The sequence below is a fragment of the Pleurodeles waltl genome, chromosome 9 (assembly GCF_031143425.1).
Source record: "Pleurodeles waltl isolate 20211129_DDA chromosome 9, aPleWal1.hap1.20221129, whole genome shotgun sequence".
Taxonomy (NCBI): domain Eukaryota; kingdom Metazoa; phylum Chordata; class Amphibia; order Caudata; family Salamandridae; genus Pleurodeles; species Pleurodeles waltl.
Genome location: NC_090448.1, coordinates 631,126,231 through 631,147,204, shown reverse-complemented (window position 1 = coordinate 631,147,204; position 20,974 = coordinate 631,126,231). Strand labels below are relative to the sequence as shown.

The window sequence follows — 20,974 nt, the reverse complement described above, 5'->3', positions numbered from 1 at the left end:
TCCAAAAGCCAGTAGAATCATCCTAGACTGGAAACACTGTTATTCCAGTACCAGTCGCTCTTCAAGACCAGCCTTTGCTCAAAACACGCCCTGGACGAAGTCAAATTTGGGGCCCCTATATTCCTCCCTCCTCGATTTCCACCCTCCCTTCACAATTCAATTTCTACTGTTTCTTAGTGGTATATTTAACACTACCTTTATCAAAAGATCCCTAGCAGTGGATGTTCTGGACCAAGACTAAGGGTAGGAAAAGGAACATTAGTGAGTGATGAAAAGTCTACGCCCTGCCACCTTCAAAGCACCTGGCCTTGTCTTTAACATTATTACTGCAGATGATCCTAATATGGGGCTTTTGTGTTCACTGGTCAGTCAAATCCTAGCTGATTACCTTAGCAGTGGCCAGCCTCTGAACACACATGGCCAGCCTCTGAACACACACTTCCCATCCTCCACTCTCGCCTGAGTCACCAGTTTATATGCAAAATGTAAGGTGAGAAGTTTTGGGAGTGGGCGAAAAGGAAAGGGGGGGGGGAGGAAATGGAGGGAGACAACTGAAGAGAATGGTAAGTTTTACATAGCAAATAAACAGGAGCTGCCGAAGGAAATAACAAAAATAATAATTATAATAATTAGGTGAGCTCTTTGTGTGCCTCTCTAAACCTGGATGCCCTGTCTCCATCCACCCTTTGTTTCATCATTCACTGTTCACTCTTTTTGTCACTTTGCCATCTCCTTTTCTCTTCACTTTTGTTTCCCATTCTTCACTCTCTGTCTATACCAACCCATCATTCATAGCATTCCTCCGCACAATCTTTTCTCTTCCATACTCTGTCTCTCTGATTGGCTCCCTGTCTCTCATTTTCTTTTATCTCGCCCCTTTCCCTTAAGGATGGAGGGTGAATACGTTTTTTTGTTTTTTTATAACAGCAACACTGCCAAAACTGTGTTTTATTTGTATCTGTTTCCATTCAGATTTTGTTTAATTGCAAAGTTATTTTAAACATCTGCAGTTCTCAGTGTGCTTTTTCTCTCATTCCATTGAACACTATTTGGATGAACCTCCCAATCCCAAGCAGAGAAAAGTAGCAGCAGGCACCTGTGGCTTGTTTAGCCAATCGTTATGACCTTCTGTGGGGGAAGCGTTAGAAGCCTCCTCACCACACCAAATACCTGTTAATTGTGCTTCTCAAAAGATGCCCTCCCCCCCCCCAATCAAAAGCTCACTGTCACCTTCAGATCCCGGTAATGGAAGAAAGCACCACATGATGTGCGTCCTGCGGCTGCCCAATTGTCATTCTGCAAATAACAATTAAAGGGCCTAATATATAGCTTACTCAAACTACCTCTCACCTCTAGCTGTAACAGTCTATTTGTTAGAGAAATCAGCCCTGGTATGAAGTGCTGCTTTATACACAGACAAAAGCAAGCATTTTCCATGCAGTGGGTCTAGTGTTTGCATGAGTTAGAGCTATTGACATTGTACTCCAACTTCGGACCGTCCCTATCTATCAATGCATTCGTTTTCCATTCAGAGAAGAAAGCAAATGCAAATGAAGGGGTCACTGGCTGGAGATCGCGGAGGCCCGAATTATAATCTTAGTTCGTAAAAATGTCGACGCTTCTGTACACATCACTTTATTGCTATATGTAATAGTTTTGAAATCTGCCAACACTCTGCACATCAATAAACAAGCTGACTCAAAGCGCCACCGCCACCGTGAGCGTGAGTTATTGGCTCCCTGCGTGAATGTTTAAAAAGGATCTTGGCTGGGATGAAAGGCAAACCAAAACCGGAGAATGGGCCAGGACACTGTAATAGGAGAAAGCGTGATGTAGTATGATGGCCAACAAAAATGTTCACTTAGTTAAAACATCTGGGGAAGGAACTCAGGACACAAAGGAGAGCTATTTCACAAAATGCACTGATAAAAATGAAGCATTTAAGACGAGCACAACAAAGAATGAATAGCAAGAGGGGATGTGGTTAAAAAGCCACAGAGAGATTTCAACAGGCTAAAGCGGTTGCACGCTTGACCCTAAAAACAGTCCACCATCTGACCTCCGCCACTGGCCCCCCGGGCAGTGTCCGATTGCCAGCCCTGCCAATCTGACTCTGTCGGTTATCCCTTACCGCACACAGGTTTTGGGCATTTGTAGTTGACAGCGTTGTGAATGAGATATGGTGTTTGAATGCTTAGACACAAAAGGACAGAGCAGTTATACAAGTATCAGTTTGTTTTTTGGGGCACATGGGTAACAAAACAGTGGGCTTTTTTTTTTTAATTTATTTTTTTAAATAAATTACTAAGGCCCTCAATAGTACCAAAATATTTCACCTAACAGTAGCAAAGAGCCCCATTAGGCTGTTGGCAGACCTCACACTGAACCTGTTCTGCATTATTCGCTCTTGGGACACGCAGCACACCACACTCTGGACGCTTACCTGGAAGAGGTGCCGAATGCTGTGGCCAGAGCAGTGAAGATGCCCCACAGGAAGCGGTACGGGTTCCTTCGGGTGAAGATGAAGTAAATGAGCGGAAGGACGAGAAAGCCATGGATGGCGTGGCCCACGATGCAACAGCAGATGTACTTGCCAAGGCTGGAGAAGAGAGCTACGACATCTTCCATCTCCACGATTTTCCCAGCAACCAGGAACATGATACCCACCGGGGCATACCTGTAGGCAACACATATATAAAATCATTACATTACCCAGACACAATAAACCAGACACCTTAAGAGGAGGCCTCAAAGTAAACATTCAGTTGAGCCCAGGTCAACGTTGGGACAAGAGACGATTCCTGTAGTCAAAACAAAGTTTTTACCCGTGCTTAATTTGAGCCGGTGGTTTCTGGTGCAGGACACTGACACTTATTTTTTAGGGCTGGCACTTATTTTTCTGCCTCAAACCTTTACTGCGAGCAAAAGACAATATGGGAAAGTCGGAAGAAGAGACAAGGATTTGCAATACAACGGGCCTTGCATTACATTGAGTTAGAGCTATTAGCGTTGTAAACCCCTAACAGGACTTTTTCTTGCCACATTAAAAGGAAAAAAAAAAAAAAACACGAGCAGGATTGCGCTGCGAAACAAAGAGAAAAAGTAGTCCAGAAACCATACGGAAAACATGGAGCCATGTATGTTTCCAGTAGTTTACCGGTGCTCTCGAGGAGGGCTAAACACCAGAAGAGGCATGACGTATGCATGTCTCACTAATGAAAACAAGCGGATTTTTAAAAGGTAAGCCCACGAACCAATAAATGTGACTGACGTAACATGGTACATGATTAAAATCCTCTAAAGAGAGATTAGAAGAGGGACGGAGCGATTTGCGCTCGCCCTTACAAAACAAAAAAACGTCACAAGAGGAGAAAGCTAAAAGAGTGAGCTGAAAGGGCAGGGAGTGGCTGTAAATGGATTTAAAAAAGGCCCTAGATGCCTTCAGGATAACGCTGCCTCAATATTCAGTCCTCTCACAATTAATTGCAGCAGCCGCGTGACTCAGACGTGAGCTTTGGGCACCGGCACGTTTTAACTTACAAATTAAGCACTGTGCTCAGTGCCGCCAACTGACTTAAAGGAACATTAAAATTCGAACAAGAGGAAAATAAAAATTCTAAGAAGAAAAGCCTCTCAGACGTCAATAGCAGCATGCACCTGGCCGACAGCTGGAATCAGCGTCTGCCGAACCTATCTTCACATTCCTTGCTGTCTTCTGCGTCACCAAGCTGCCGTTTTCCTGCATGGCTCGCGCCTTTTAAAGAAAACAAGGAACTGCTTTTCCGTATCTTTTTTTAATTTATTTGCCTAATTTTTAGCTTCATCTAGATCAGGGATACTCAAAGTACGGCCCGCGGGCCTCATGCGGCCCCTCTGACCTTTACATGCGGCCCCTGGGGCAACAGGAGCACTGGGCAGCTGTTTGCTCGACCACATTAACAAAAATATTAAATACACACACAATCATTTATTTATCATTTATTTCAAACTTAATTGGTGTTAAAGAAAGGATGTAACTAGGGACTCTTGCACTTAACTTTAGAAACGCCTTCATTTTTAAAGACATCTTGCAGCATAAGTGTAAAACTAAGACAGTCGCTTCAAAATTTAAAAAGTGTATTTAGTTAACATGCAGAACCTTTTCGTCTTAGTACAATTTATTTTATCAGTGCATTGAGATGTATTCATTTAAAAGTTATAGTTTTCAAACATACATTTGGAAACAAATTTGGAAACATTAATTATTTCCCTTACCCTGGGAACACCACCAATAGTAAATTAAAGAGGCAAGTCAATTGGTATGTGCACTTTATGGGTGGCCTGGGTTCCTATCATACATGAATCATGTATTTCGAGGTCATCTTAAATGTGATAATGCAGTAAAAGGAGGGAAAGTGACACTAAACAATTGCCTAGGATCACACAATTTGGAAAAGTGGGTAAGCCGGGATTAATTCCAGGTTTTCTGGTTTCCTATTGTTTATTTCAGCCACTAGATGTATATCCTTTGCTTCCCCTACACCTACCTTGCCATCAATCCCCCTAGCCACCCTACCCGACCGCCACTACCCTGGCATCAATGCGGCCCCCAGGCACGTCACAGACCAAACTTTTTGGCCCCTGGGAAAATGTTTGCGAGTATCCATGATCTAGATCAACAAATAAAGATAAAGCAATAAAAAAAAGCACATGTAGAGGTCTAAGACCCAGTATGTCAGGACACCGGAGCCACGGTCATCTCTTCGACTAGGCAGAAACGAGATTTGCACCAAAACTCAACTTTCTAGTTGAGCTCTCAACTTTTAAAAAACATCCCTACCAATGACAGCAAAACCTGGAGATTCAAGCAGCCTCACGGAGGAGGACAAAAATCAAGATGAGCTCAAACAACTGATGAGGTGAGCATTCACCAATAAATAGCTAATGAAGTGAGCTACGCTTTAGCCGGTCACAGCTTTCAAGGTGGTCACTTAACAGGCATAGTCTCGTTACACTGTCCTCTCGAGGAGAAATATGTACTTTTTCAAACAAATTGGGATCATTCGTATTCTTTTATTAGAAAACGTGGCTATGGGCATCAATTTAGCAGAGACCAGTGGAATCTCAACTCTTTCCTTCCCACTGCCCCTCTTGCACTAACATAGTTACTTGTCTTTCATGGTGGAGAGGGTCCTCTGAATAGGGTGTTTGAGGCAGAGACTCGGTCATTTCACATCTCTGTTGCACTTTCCTGTTGCAGATTACCTTCTTTACATCTCCTGAATTCATATTATGTAGCACAAATCATTAGTAATCTAAAATACTTAACAAACTAATCTCTACTAACCACACCAATACACAACCCATCAATCGATACCGCAGAACTGTACGAGAATGGCACCAAGTTAAAGAAAGCACTAATGTGCATACAAAAGGCAGATGGCGTACCTTTAATGCAGACAATACAAAGTACATACAGTCCCCAAATAAAGCTAGAGCAAAAGGGCTAGATAAAGTGAACATACTCCAGTACTGTTATGTTATTATTTGTTTTGCAACAATTCTCTCATTTCACAGATTATTTTTAATTGAAAATATTTTCAGGCAGAATACGCAGTTCCCTTTCCCCCAATTGCTACCCTCCTTTTCAAGTTGAGCACCTGATGATCATATTAAGCTACCAGAATATAAATGTTAATAAACAAAAAGTCTAGAACCACAGAGGGATCAAGCCAGCAAGGCCGTTCCGCGCATCTTTCACTGTGTGGGGCAGATGCATAGAACGAAGGTCAAAGACATGAGTAGCTGAGTACTGAAAAACAAAGTCGCCTATTTTGATATACCTTTGTGCCTCACAGCATTTTCCGAGGGGTGATAAGCGGCATGACTTAATTTTAAGTTTTAACGACTGGATATCCAAAATTCTTGTTTTAGATGTTAGTGGGGAAGAAACTAACACTGACAAACTTGTGTTGATTGGGTTGTGTGCTCAGTGTTTTTTTTAAGCAGGCAGCATTGCCTACCGAGAGTGGATTTCAAAATTAATGTTCACGCAGCAGTCTCTCAAAATTGTGCTCCAGTGAAAAACGCCTCTTTCCTCCAATCAGAGGGACATAATTCAAAATTAAGTAGCATCTCCCGCAGTTTTGTGAGAAATGTTTGTTCTGCAGAACTAAGAAGCAATGCTTTTAGTTAAGTGTCCTGCATTATAAGCAGGGCCACTGGAAAAATGTGATTGGGCGACCGCAGCCTTTTTTGCATAATCCATCATCTGCTGCATAACCTGCAGATTTTAACCAAAAAAGGTTACTAGCTCAAACAGATCAAAAGTTACTAAAAACGTGGTGATGTGTTTAAGTGCATTGCAAACCCCCTTGCAAAGGTTAACTAGTCATCTTTAAGTTGCTTATTTATGTATATGGTTGGTATATTAGTACTGAGTGATCTCTTTGCCCAGACAGTAATACCATTGTGCAAAAATGCCAAATTAAGTAATACTACAAAAAAAATGCTTATTTTCCTATTTTTGCCACATAATTTAGTCAACCCTGCCGCTAATTTGGTGCTCCCCTGCCTCATAATTCCAATGGCGCTGATCATAAGGCTTTGTCTACAAAGACAGAGGCAAACATGAAATACCAGAGTTAGGAGGCAGACTAACAAACACAAACTAGACAGCATGCACGAAGGACAGGGATGTGCCTGCTGAGTACCAAGGCATGCATAAACATGTGTATAACAAACAAGTAAACATTTTGCCTGTGGCACACGTACCACATAATCCAGGAGACGAGAACCATAGTCGCTTCATTAAAGGAGTTGAAAAACTTTATCAAGATTTCACCCTCTTCCCCTAGTTTTCGGAGAGCAATTCCAAACACAATGGCAAACACGACAAGCCCCAAGATGTTCATGCCATCGACATCCATTCCAAAAGGAACCTGGGAAAAAAAAAATACTACAGTTTACTAATTTAATCATGTGTGAGAGCTACTGCTTGAGCCCAAGATGCCAACATCCAAGGACGTTACTATTTTTTCACAAAGGAGGGACTGAGATCCTAAAAATTGGTACTAGAGGCTTGCACCCTAGTCTTCATTCATGAATAAATATGAAGCGATAACAGACTGAACCTTTCCTTTTGAAGCAAACAATATATATTCTCTATTTATAATGGTTTGCAGGTTGTCCAGCCAACAAGAAGGTCCATTTTCTTTCCATCTTTGCTTGGTCTTAGAAACACGTGACATACTATAGTAATTACCTGAACCACCCAAAGCCCGCACTGAGAACCTATGCATCATTGCAAAACAAATTATGGGAGGTTGGAGTGACAAAGACATGCAGGGAGAGAAGGAGGACAACAAAACTGAACGAGGCCAAAACAAACATGCAATATGGTTATCTTAAGGCAGCCAGTATCCATCAGGCAAACACGGATGCAAACAAACCTTTTCAACAGTAATTGTCTCGTTAAGGCCACCTAGCTCGTCCGTTATATTCTTCTTTATTCGGATGAATTTGTAACTGGTGCTATACTGAAAAGATAAATGGCAAAATCGGCATTAATATACTTATGGTGAACGATAAACAACACAATCGTTTTCACACTCAAATATTTAACTCGGATAACTAGATCAAGCAATGTTTAACGTCTACTGTTGTGAATGTGGCTCCTTCTCTCTAATCAAATCACCCCATGACAAGTGCTAATCCTCAATAGGTAAAGGTGAGCTGAGAAGTTTTCGTAAATACTGCTGCCCAGAAGCCATTCCCACCAGCCAAAGCTAATTTGGAGAAGAAATACCCACAAATGAGGTCAGTGTGAAGTGGGGGGTGGGTGGGCGTGCACAACTCTTCCCGCCAAATCTACCTCCAATGTCACTCTGGCTTGTGCTGGACAGTAGCTGCCACCAGGCTTCTGTTCTGTTGTTTTCACTCACAGGAAACCAGGGGGTTGGGGATGCTAAGGGCTATATACTGCCTCTTCGACAACGTAACTGAAAAACCATGAGGCCTAGATGGGGGCAATCAGCATGAAAACATATTTTTGGTTACTGCACCCCCCTAGGTAACAATTTCTTCTACTCGCAGCTCAAATTGGAGACGGCAGTACAATTATGAATCCAATCACATACAAACTTTGAAAAACCTGAACACCAGCATAAAGTCCCCTAACCCAGCTCCATGTACCTGACAAACTAGTGTAGAACCTCCTCCAAGAAATAAACTAATTCCATTCTACCTTGCCACCTACAAAATTGTTCATCTTAAGCTTTATCACTCATATTTGCTATGAGTGCCACCCCAAGCCTGTTCAACAGAGCGTCACAGAGCATTGGTAGGATCTGGTGGCAGTGTTGATTTCAACATGAACCATGTTAGACCTGGCAGCTCTGGACATGGTTTTCCTGTACTTTTTGCTTTGACCTCCTGTTTTTAGACCCTGTGCTGTAATTCGTTTTTGCTGTTTTGATCCTCTGGGCACTTTACCACTGCTAACCAGTGCTAAAGTACAAGTGCTCCTGGTCTAAAAGATATTGGTAATTAGTTTACCATGATTGGCTCATTTGATTTACTGGTACGTCCCTAGTAAAGTGCACTAAAGGTGCCCAGGGCCTGTAAATCAAAAGCTACTGGTGGGCCTGCAGCACAAATTGTACCACCCACATGAGTGTGTGCAGTGTTGACCTGGCAAACATACCCACTTGCCAGGCCCAAACCTTCCCTTTTACTACATGTAACTCACCAGTAAGGTAGGCCCTAGTTAGCCCCATAGTCAGGGTGCAGTGTATTTAAAAGGCGGGACATGTACTGTTGTGTTTTACATGTACTAATAGTGAAACACTTCCAAATTGGGTTATCTCTATTGCAAGGCCTATCTTTTGCATAGATTAACATGGGGACTGCTGTTAAATTTCTTTTAAGTGCAGTTTCCCATCGGGAGCAGATGGAGATATGGAGCTTGGGGTCTCAGTACTCACAATTTAAAAATACATATTTTGGTAGAGTTGATTTTTAGACTGTCTGTTTGAAAATGCCACTTTTAGAAAGTGGGCATTTTCTTGCTTAACCATTCCGTGCCTCTGCCTGCCTGTGGAATCCATGTCTGGGTCAAACTGACAATTGGGATGTTTGTGAATTCCCTCTAGTCAGTGACACAAAGGGAGCTGATGAGTGCCCTGCATATCCTGCTGAGTCTCCTGGGCTAGAGGGGGGAGGGAGGAGCTGACACACCTGAAAGGGCTGTGCCTGTCCTCACACAATGCAAACTCAAGCCCCCCTAGTGTGTGTCTGGGGCCAAGCCTGGGCAAGGCAGGATCTTGTCAACAACAGAGACTTTTCTTTGACGTTTGCCTACTTCAAAGGCAGAAAGGAGTATAACAAGTGGACGCAAAAAAAACACACTTTTAGATTACTTCTAGATCAAGAGGAACCTCTGCCAAGGAGAAGAGCTTGATACTTGAGGAGGACATGCCACTCTGTCCATTGCTTTCCTGTGCTGGCCTGCTGCTGCCTCTGCCTTAAGAGGTAAAGGACTGGACGATTCTTTCTGAAACCCTGCTTGTGAAGTTTCTCCAAGGTCTTGGACGAAGCTTGCCCCGTTCTGAAGTGTCAGAGACTTCATCTGCCAGTGCCTGGGCTCTTCTTCTGGGCTGACTTGCTAAGTGGTGTCAAATCCAGTCCCTGGGCCCTTAGAAGTGGAAGCTGGTAACCTGCGAGGGAAAATCCATGCACCGCTGTGTGCATGTCAGAACATCGACACAGCGCCTGTACTCAACACAGACCCTTGGCACAGAGTCGGAATTTTCCACACATTAACCCTGGGCGTCAACATCTTCAACAGCACCTCACAGACCTGAGGCTGCTTGTCCTGAAATTGACGCATCCCTTCCCTGGTAGGAAAGAATTGACACAAGGCCTCAATTCTGAGTACAAAATCGATGCATCACTTGCTTTTCCAATGCTCGCTTGCCCGGGCGGCTTTATTTTTTTAAGCATACCAGGTACTCTGTGCTAAAACAATGCATCCATTGATTTCTATGGATTAAGATTTGTCGTACTTTAAAAATTCATATTTTTGCTTGTGTAAGTTGGATTTTTGTCGTTTTGGTCTTGTTTGATTTAGATAAATATTGGCTATTTTTATAAACTAGTGTGGAGTCCACTTGTGGTGTTTTCATTGTGTTACTGTGTGTGTTTGTACAAATACTTTACACATTGCCTCTGAGATAAGCCTGACTCCTTGTGTCAAGCTACCAAAGGAGTGAGCAGGGGTTATCTGAGCTGTATATCTCCCTTACCCTGACTAGAGTGAGGGTCCCTACTTGGACAGGTTGTACACCGACTGCCAACTAGAGACCCCATTTCGAACAAATGGTGTCCCTCTTAGAAGCAGTTTGTAAGAAAGGCTAACTCACCGACTGAAACGCAGCAGAAACAAGGTTTGATGGGAAAATGTTTCTGAGGAGAGAGAAAAAAAAAAGGTATTAGTAATGTAGCATTTTAACAAGATCGAAAAGCAATGCTAAATCTAGAAACGAATGGGGGGGGGGGGGGAGAATTAGGCTTTTGAATCTTTGAGATTTAGACAAAAGAAAGTTATACACCTGACAGCTCAGCTCAAGCTAAGATATTAGTATCCTTAACTGAGGAATGAAAGAAGGTGACAGTGGTGTATCAAATTTTTTAGCGAACAAGCAACTTTAAAGATCAGCTAACGAATCAGATTGGTCAGGAGTATGGCAGAGCGTGCCAATCAATACATCGGTTTCATTTAGAAGTAGAAGCCGAGACGAATCTGTTAAGTAGCTCCTTCCAATAAAACCAAAACAATACATCAAACTTATTAGAGTCAAAAAATACTGGAGGGCATTGCTGCCTAAACATTTTTTGATCTACAACCATTAGTAGGACAAACTTTCCCAATTCATCTAGCTTTAATGGATGAGGCAGGCAATTTTCTAATGCAACTAAAACATCGTGTGGAAGTGCACTGTCATTTACAGAGAGCACATTTTCCATTGCAACAGTCACTAAATTAGAAGACATACAGTTTTACTCATAACACTATAGTTACACAAATGAGAATGTGTGGCCATAGTTTCAGTGAATAGTTATTATTTGTGTATCGTCACGTAAAGTGTCTTGATTTGTTCCTACAATCTTTGTTTCTATCACATTTCAGGATTATTTAAAAAAAAAAAAAGTGCTTTAGTTTTGCATTCCTGACTGCTGAATGCGTGCAGTTCATTCACAGATATTTACATTTTGTTGTGTTACGAAAAAATTACATCCTACAACTTTTTCTTCCACACTTCATGTACCCGAGCAAGAATGTGACAGATAATACAACTTTAAAAAAAAAAAAAAATTTCGACTACATACTTAAAAGAATTTTTAAACACCAGTACTCATGGAAAAAACACAGGAGACATCGCCTGACGTTGACCACTGTCTATGATGCGCAGCATGTGACCAGATAAATACAGAATGTAAAAGCACTTTTGTTTACTGCTTGAACTTTCGTGACCCACCAAAAATACCCCCAGTTTGCAAAAAACGGATGTAGGGTGATAGTGGAGGTAGTAGTAACTCGTTACTCTCGCAACCTCCCTACCCGCCCAGACTGTTGAATAAAGAGTACCCACCATACGCGCCTCAGGCTTTCACACAACCATTCCGGCTCAAACTGGTTCTAAACATTTAGGAAACTGGTTTCAATTACAACCGAATAAACATCCCATTCACTGCTGAGCAAACCAGTAAAGCATGTGGACACAGCCCAGGCTCCCAAAATAAAATTTCAGGAATCCGTCAAGACGTCAAGTGACGTCAACTCCTCCCTCATACCAAGAACTAATTCTTCACAGACATTACAGACTAGAGCAAGGTCTGACCCTGTCGCCCTCCTCCTAATCAAGACAAAACAAGACTTTCAAAAACTGACAAATACAAAGCCTCAAAAAAACGAAATCCACCCCATCACAACAGCAACACTAACATAAAAATAAGTTTAAAAAAAGGTTAATTTCTGGTTTCCCTGCAAGGCACAGCTTACATACACCAAGAGTACGCATTCATGCCTCCGACAGACAGGTTTTTTTGTTCAAGTTTTAGCACGCCCATTTCAATCTACGTTTGCACAAAAAAATTATTATGAGGCTAAAGCCAAATTAAAATTGACTTCTTTGCTAGTAGGACTTGCTGATATGGAAATTCTGAAGGGGTGGTGCAATTTCTACATTGACAAGTGAAAGGGGACATATGGATATTTATGGGTATATTTAACTCGAAAAAGTTGGTGAACACCCACAAATTTGGAAGTTTATTTCTATTCATCAATTTCTTTTCAAGGAAGCAAACGGAAACATAGGTTTACTGTAAATCGGCACGTGTTTTATTTCTGTATGGGGCGTTGCACACCTCTGATTTTGGCAATTATTAGGCACTTAAGAATTGTATACAAGTCACTGATTTCCCAGACAACTCTTGGAAATCTCTCTACATTTTTGAAGAATCAAAAATGTGCTCCAAACTGTGTTCCAGAGTAAGGGCAGCCACCATGAAGATCATAAAATAGAGTAAGTTCCTTTGTGCTGGGTTACTATGGCAGTTGAGGGTCTGGTTTGGCCCTAGTTGCGGAGTGATCCAAGCTAATAAGCAAAGTATGTATGGATTCATGTGGGTACGTCGAGGATACTTTGATTTGACACTAAAGCTGATCCAGAGGAGCTGGTAAACCGTCTCTGTAATAAAGTGAAAATGTTTAAAGCACAACGTGTGTGCCTCGTTGACATTTGACCATAATGAAGTGCCTTCAGGTCACCATATTGAGTTCTTAGATTACTGCGTTTCAGTACTCTAGCTGGAAAAGAGTAAGAGTTTGGGCAGAGGACCTCAAGTCATGGGAAGAGTTTGCCTCAATTTGTTTAGGAGCTGTGGGATTGCAAATCTTCGTCCCTTAAATTTATGGATGGGTTTTGGGAACAATAGTAGTGCGTCAAAAATGAGTTCCTGAAATTTTTATAGAGTGTGCATTTGTGAACTGTGATGGAGCAAGAGGTGACTTATTGCTGATGATTCTGTGTTCTGGGACTATTTGTTGGAGGTCACTCATGTCGTCAAGTCACAGCACATTTGCAGCTCTCCACACATGCAGAGGTGGCCTTTGCTGGTTAATGGAGGTCATCTGTCCACTGATTTGGACACAGAGTTTCATATCATCTAATGGTGAAAATAGATGATGTACTACTTGAAGCACGGGGTTGGCAGCCTCGCACTTACATCAATAATACTTGTGTCTCCCTATTAATTATTCTAGGTTCCAAACTAGATATTTACAACTTAAAACCGAAGTTGTAAGGAGACAATTGGCATGTGATATTAATGCGGCATTGTTCCAAGCTAAATTCACAATCAGAAGGTTTGTTAATCTACATACATTAAGCAGGAAGCGAATGAACAAAAGCCAAAGGCTCAGGAAGGCAAGACTCCAAACAGGTCACTGGTATCACTGTTCTTATCATTAGTGCAACAGACAATGATATCTAGCCTCCTAAATATGGCCCTCCTATCACTGTGTAAAGCTGCCGCCTAAGATAAGACCCAGTAGCTCTTCAGGTGCCAACAGTTACACAATCACTTTCCAACTCCTCCTTTTATCGCAGGGAAAAATGGCCCACAGATAACCTTGCAGTAGAGGCAGGACGCAATCAGGCCAAAGAATGGAATCATGCCATTGGGTCCAAAGCACTCCAGCCTACCTTGACCAAATTTTCCTTACCAATAGGTAAAGAATCAAACTAATCCAGGTGTTGTGATATGTCATTGTTCTCTTCTGTAGCAAACAGGACACCGTTCAGCAGTCTGGAGCCAGCACATAACCAGCACCAAATACCCAGCATACACATCTCCACAGTAAGATGCAAAAGACTGAAAAGATAAGACCCTAAATGGATGAGTACTGCTGCTTTCACAAAGAAGTAAGGGACCTCAAACTTCACTGGAGTCATGGTGGTGCTAAAACACTGTGCATAAAGGGGTATGAAACACACTGCAGTGCAAATGGAGCCCACAAAGCAATTGCAAGCCACACGATAAAGCTATAAAATGAGCTTCTGGTGTAAAATGTGCAAAAACTCTGATACAAAGTCCAAAAATAAATACAATTCCAATCGTGTCAATGGTCTCAGTAGAGAAGAGATAGACGGATAAACCTGTCAACAGGATACTTTACAGTAACAAGAGGTGGATTGGACGTTGTCTACTATCTTGAGATATCCATGTGTATCCAGCTTAGGTCCAGGATGCCAGATTTAAGAATATCCAGGTAAAATTAATTTGCATTCAATGAATATAAGTGCATCTCGTTTATTCTGAAGTTATGTCGAAAATCTGGCACTGAAACTGCCTTCCTGGGCGTGTTACTTTTCATTACTGAGACTCTTTAGGAGCATTAGGAACTGGCCTGGCAAGCAAGTACTAACACATTTCCCTCGGGTGAATGATGGATTTGAAATCATGATGACTTTGTAGAAAATGTATCCTCAGACAAGGCAAACAGACTAACTATAAATAAAAGGAATGTGTATCCTAGGAAGGAAGGGCAAAAGCTCCATTGCTGTTCAGCATACAAAGGATATCTCTCAATTACAAAGAAAGCTAAGAAATTTGCTGTGTCAGAGCTAGATGCAGGGCAAAAATGTGCCATCTGAACATGACTCAGCAAGTCACATCAAGTGTGTGCATCTGGTAGGGGATGGTTGTATGACAAGCTGCGGTATGCACTGAAAGCACCCCAAGTGGTGCCCTTAACTACAGAACACCACAAACAAACTCGCCGCCCACGCCAGGCTGCGTGTGTGTCACAAAGCACCGGATTGGGCTCGCCCGCGCAAGTCTGATGACGAAGAAAACCCATGTGCTCTTCAGACACTCAATCGACTGCTAGCATTGCATCAGACACCAGGAGATAGGAGGGGCCATAACCGGGAGGGCGACACATGGCAGCTGGCAGTAGTACATGCACACAATGCTAATGCAGCGGGGTAGGCTTTGTACGGGCTAGATAAGCGCCATCTGACAGCTGCCGCAGGATTCCAGGTCAGGGGCGCCACGCAGAGCGGAGAATAAAGGTTAGCTTTATTTTTGGCTGCGCTCCAGCGAGAGGAAGGACACTGCTTAGATGAGGTGTCCTTGCAAATATCAAAAGGACCCACAGAATAGCAGACGGATTCCGCTCCAATCAGTGGAAGCAGCGACAGCTGGCACAGTAGGCGAAATAATGTGGTACTCTCGAACAGTTTGAGTTGTGTGGACATTATAAAAACACACATTTGACATTTAAACAACTTGTGATACCAATACTTCCCCTGCTACTTGGGTGCCATTCGCCCTCCCCCGCAACCACCTACAACCGTAGGCTACTTTAACGTTCCTTCAGGCGAGATCATAAACCAGCTTTCCTTTACTAAGCCCGCATTCAATCGCCTCAACGCCGGTTTGTGCTATTCAGAAGTAGCTGACATCGTGCAGCTAGAGTTGATTCAGATTCCGCAACATCTCCCCATATGTGCTCTTAAAATACCCAGTAAGTCAAATGTCACCAAGCCCCTAGGACATGACATGATGCCACCTGTGCCCCAACCTCTGACACTCACCTGATCAGGTCCAAGAAAGAATCTCCCACATCCTTGGAGTCCGGGATCCCATCGTCGCTGAGCCCCAGGGACGGGCTGCTGATGGTGGCTCCGGCCCCTGGCTGGATGATGAACGCCATAGTAACCCCCAGAGCTGATGCCAGCAGAGTGGTGATTAGGAAAAAGAGCATGGCCCAGCCCCCGAGCTTGCCCAGCGCGGCGGGGTCTAGTGAGGCTGCCCCCGCCACCAAGCTGCATACCACCAGCGGCAGGATGATCATCTTGAGCAATCGCAGGAGCAGCTCCCCGGGGAAGCCAAATGCCAGCTGCTGGGCATGGGACAGACCCACGGCGCGCACCCCCAGTCCCAAGGCTACTCCAATGAGCACACCCAGGACAGTCAGAATCACCAGGGCGTTGGACGCAAGAAAGCAGCGAATCCGCTGCCATCCGCCCGGTGAGGGAGATTCGCGGACAGGGGACACCGGACCACCGTTAGCGACATCCCCGTTAGAGGCGCTCTTCATGGTGTCTGCCATTTCTTTGCGATCGGTAGTGCTGTGTCCTGGACTTCCACTGCTCTGAGGGTTCCGGGATCTGTACCCTCGAAGCTCTTGTCCTCGCAGTCTGAAACGCACCTGGGCAGCTAAAGCCTCTTGAAGACCGGCTTAGAGGAGGGACGTGGCCAGCGGCTGCGCAGAGGCAGGGTGTCCCCCCAGACACGCCTCCTGCAGATGACAGTTGATAGTAGACGGGGTGGTGGAGGGAGCAGGGACGCGAATCTTAAGCTCAAACAACCTCTCCTCCCTTCCAGGCGGGCTTCCGAGCAGCCCCGGCCATCCCCCAGCAGCCTGAGCCGAGCAAGAGAGGGCAGCCTGAAACCGCCGAGAGAGTGGCTCAGCCACAGCAGCCATCTTAGAGCGAAGACACAAGGGCACAGCGTGCACCGCCTGATCTTAGACTATTTTTGTTTTTATTCTTTTGCTTTAACATATTTTGAATTATATAACAGAATTATATATGCGACATGACAGCAAATGGTATACTATTTTTTTTAGCGGCGTTTGTACTAAAAGAGACACGTGTTGTATTTGTCCTGCTGGAATATTTCGAACGAGCGCACATGTCCATCACTGCATGTTGGATCAAGTGTTTCCTCGTGGGAATCACGAGGTGAAAGTATCGATACTCTTGTAACACGAAAGTACATTGAGGCCGCTTTTTCAAGTCGCTCTAAAATATGACCTGGGCCAGTACTAATTATTTCAGTTAGATTGTGGGTTTTGTCGTTTTAAATATACAAAATTCAACATTGTGCGAAATTCTATTTTATTTCTGCCCATGGTCGCTAAACTTGGCATTTTATTACAAACATGGAGGCTCCTATTATGCTAACTTCTCTTGCTTTAATTTGAACAGCAGCCAAGATAAACTACAAATCCCAGCAAACCCAGCTGGGAAACTACAAAAATATGTCATACAGTGTGTAACCAATCAGAGTCACAGATGAGTATAAACATATTGGCTGAGAGCAACAAGTCCTCTTTTCTTGCTGCTCGCAGTCAAGATAAGTACTATCTTTCTACTCGTGTTTACATTTCCTTAGTATGTGTAGTTGGTGTTTTTTCTTCTTTATATAGTTTAGTTAAGCATTTCTATGGCTATGCGCTTCCTATTAACACCCTTTCTCTGTTCGGTTCGTTTTTATTGTTGGTATTAGCGCTGTTTATAGTTTTTCCTTTATCGCGTCCCCAACGTTCTAAACTGAACGCCTGGGGCGCGCGCTGTGCTCGGCAGCGTTTTGTTTACAGAACGTGAGCCGGCACAGCTTCTGACAGCGTGTTTATTCAACGCGCGTCAGATCAGCTGTTTTCTTCTCAACTCGCAGCATTGCGGTTAACCTTCATTAGCGCTACCGCTTGCTCTCTCTCTCTCTCTCTCTCTTTCAAACCTGGTGAGCTCTTTCTTCAACAATAACTATTACCTAAGCCGTTTCTTTGCCGGGGCTCATTTTAATTAGACTTCAAAGCCGTTTTCAGGCTTTTCTAGCAGACGCTCCACAAATATTTTCTTGTTTGTTTTCAGACGGCTGAATTAACTAATTAATTAATTAATTAACCATTTTGAGGGGCACTCATAATTTAATCCTTAAATAATTGACTAAAACATTACAATTTATCCCTGTTGCTATGGAAAATTATTCTGAAGACGAAGACGCTCAGCAGTTTAAAGAGGATTTAGATTCCTTTATTCAAGACTCTGTCCAGAAAGCGGTTTCCTCCTCAATCTCCTGTTTTTCTAAAACATTTGAAGCCTCTATCAAACGATTACTTTCTACTGCCTCCCCTTCCAAGGCCAAGAAGAGAAAGACAGACAATGTTGAGGCTAATTCAGACTCTCCGTAAAAAAATGTACCCAACCAACCCTCCACCTCTAGTATTCCCTTTCCCATACAAATCACTAATCTAGGAGATACAGATGACGATATGGGTGATTCCGACACGGATAAAGACACGGATAAGGATGATCCAGACATAATGATCTGGTCAGGGCCTGTGGAGAAGAGGCGTAAAACTTCTCTAAACAAATTGGGAGAGTCATCTCAAACTAAATCGAAAAGTACTTTATTAGATTTTGCGGGTCAACCGATGTTTGATCCATCCCTTATCCGTCACCCTAATTCCACTGAATGGACTCCCTGTGACCATGTCTCTGAATATGTTTAAAAAAATCTGCGTCAACCGTTAGATAAGTTAGTACGCAATAGACTTAAGTCTGAGTGCCCCAGACCTTCCCTCCCCAACAACATCACTAATACCCCTGTCATCGACCCAAATATGATAATGTTTTTTACTAAATTTGGGAAAGATCCCAAAAAAGGTGTGGACAGAGCCTGGACCAACTGTCAGGACAGGTTGCTTGACCTCTCTGGCCCCCTCACCAGAATTTTGGACCTGGCAGAAGAAGCCAGAATCGAAGGCAAGAAAGTTGACCCGGTCATCCTTTCCAATTGGGCCCAACGGGCGATTTGCCTACTTGGCAACACAAACGCCTCAATGGCGCAAGAAAGACGCAAAAGCCTGCTACTCAAAATCGATCCTAAACTCAATACTCTCGCAGCTAAGGAGACGGGTCCGGAAGCCAATGGTTTGCTGTTTGGAGATTCTTTCATTAAAGAACTCAGTAAATATGTACAAACGTTTACTTCCTTGGAAAAGGCGCAATCTTCCATGCATAAGATTTTTCATTCTCGTGTTTTTGGAAGAGCCGGCAAAGGCAGGAGACGCTTTGCCGGCCGATACACCCAGAGAGGTGCGGTCAACCAGACCAGAGGCTCCACTTCCTATCAACAGGAATACAAGCCACAGTTTTACCCACAAAGGTATCGTTCCTTCAGACGTGGCTTCAGATCCAGAGGCTCCCAAAATTCAGGTAAGCGCTCCTCCTTATGGTTCATTGTTGGTGGGAGGCCGGACGGCACTATTCATGACAAACTGGCAGTCTTTAACCGCAGATCCATGGGTCCTGCAGACAGTCTCAGGCTATCATATAGAACTCTATTCAGTTCCTTTTCAACATCATGTTCCAAAACCCCTAATTTTTTCCAAACAACAAGACACTCTTCTTTCTCAAGAGATCCATTCTCTAACTCTCAAGCACGCGATAGAGCCATGTTTCCCTCATCCTTCAGGCTTCATCAGTACGCTATTCTTGGTTCAAAAAAAGAACAGGAAATATCGTCCTGTCATAAACCTCAAATTTTTCAACAAATTTGTGGTTTATCACCACTTCAAGATGGAAACTATTCTCCATCTTCGAGATTCGTTATTGACAAACGATTGGATGGTTCGTTTAGACTTACAAGATGCTTATCTCTCCATTCCCGTTCATCACTCCTTCAGGAAATTTCTACAATTCCAATGGAAGAACCAATTTTACCGCTTTACGTGTCTTCCGTTTGGCCTTTCTTCAGCTCCTTGGTGCTTCACCAAGGTGTTGAAGCCAGTGATAACTCACTTAAGAGCACAAGGGGTCAGAAATATCGTATATTTGGACGATTTTCTAATTCTACACCAGGACAGATCCTTACTCATACAACAATTAGACATGTTTGTTTCCCTCCTTCAGAATTTAGGGTTTCTTATAAACAAAGACAAATCCAATCTCATTCCGTCCCATCACATAGAATTCTTGGGGTTTCTCATAGACTCTACCGAAGCTACACTTCATCTTCCGGCTCAAAAGATTTCCCATATAAAAAAAGAAATACACTTGGTTCTCAACAAATCACAACTTATGATCAAAAGTCTTGCCCATATAATCGGTCTGTTAGCCTCATCTATTCAAGCCATATTTCCAGGTCCTCTTCACTATCGAGCGCTTCAGCGACTAAAAATTCGACATCTCCGAAAAGGCTTTACTTACGAGGATCTAATCCTGTTAGATCACGAATCCCGGATCGAACTCCAATGGTGGCTCGATCACCTAGACGCTTGGAATGGCCGGGCAATATTCTCTACAGCACCAGATCTTGTCTTAGAATCCGATGCAAGTCGGACTGGTTGGGGCGCAAGATGCGCTCAGTTCTCGACTGGAGGTTTATGGTCAAGAGAGGAGTCATCTCTGCACATAAACTGTTTAGAGATTCTTGCAGGTTCCTTTGCGATCCAAACCATTGCCAAAGACAGGGTAAGCTGTTCTATTCTCCTCCGGATGGACAATCTTTCAGCAGTACGGTATATAAATCACCTCGGAGGTACTCGGTCAAAACCCCTCGCCGAACTAGCAAAGAGTGTATGGGAATTTTGCCTTCAAAATCAGATTTCCCTACGAGCAGAGTACCTTCCGGGAAATATTAACACAATCGCAGATTGGTGCTCAGGATATCTCCAAGACTCCAGCGATTGGCGTCTTCACCCTTCTATCTTCAACAATCTCTCTTCCAAATTCGGTCCCTTCTCTTTGCTTCTCGTTTAAACACTCAAATCCCTCAATTCTACAGTTGGCGGCCAGACCCCCAGGCTTTGGCCACCAACGCCTTTCAACAGGACTGGTCCAACCAAACCAACTATGCCATTCCTCCCTTCATAATGATTCCCAGAGTTTTGGCGCAGCTCCGTCGTCAATCCACCAAAGTGCTTTTGATTACCCCCCTCTGGCAGGGTCAGCCTTGGTTCCCTTCAGCTCTCGAATTACTCATAGACCTCCCTGTTCTTCTTCCACTCTTTCCCTCCCTTTTGTTGAATCCCCAAGGACAACCTCACGACTTGATACTCAACCAATCTCTTCAGTTAGTCGCATGGATGGTTTCGGGTCTGCCTGGAGAACCCCAGGAATTTCGCAGGAAGCTGCAA

General features: G+C 43.4%; 1 protein-coding gene across 1 annotated transcript in view; it reads right to left on the bottom strand.

Annotated features, from left to right (window-relative positions):
• Positions 1 to 16,788, bottom strand: part of SLC1A5 (solute carrier family 1 member 5) — a 33,466-nt gene extending 16,678 nt beyond the window's left edge. Inside the window, exons 1-5 of the mRNA XM_069207661.1 lie at positions 15,642 to 16,788; positions 10,401 to 10,443; positions 7,431 to 7,517; positions 6,754 to 6,920; positions 2,444 to 2,677 (exon numbers count right to left, since the gene is read on the bottom strand). Of these exons, the coding sequence (XP_069063762.1) occupies positions 2,444 to 2,677; positions 6,754 to 6,920; positions 7,431 to 7,517; positions 10,401 to 10,443; positions 15,642 to 16,159 (1,049 nt within the window). The 5' untranslated portion in view covers positions 16,160 to 16,788. The remainder of the gene's footprint in view (positions 1 to 2,443; positions 2,678 to 6,753; positions 6,921 to 7,430; positions 7,518 to 10,400; positions 10,444 to 15,641) is intronic.
• Between the last annotated feature and the right edge of the window lie 4,186 nt (positions 16,789 to 20,974).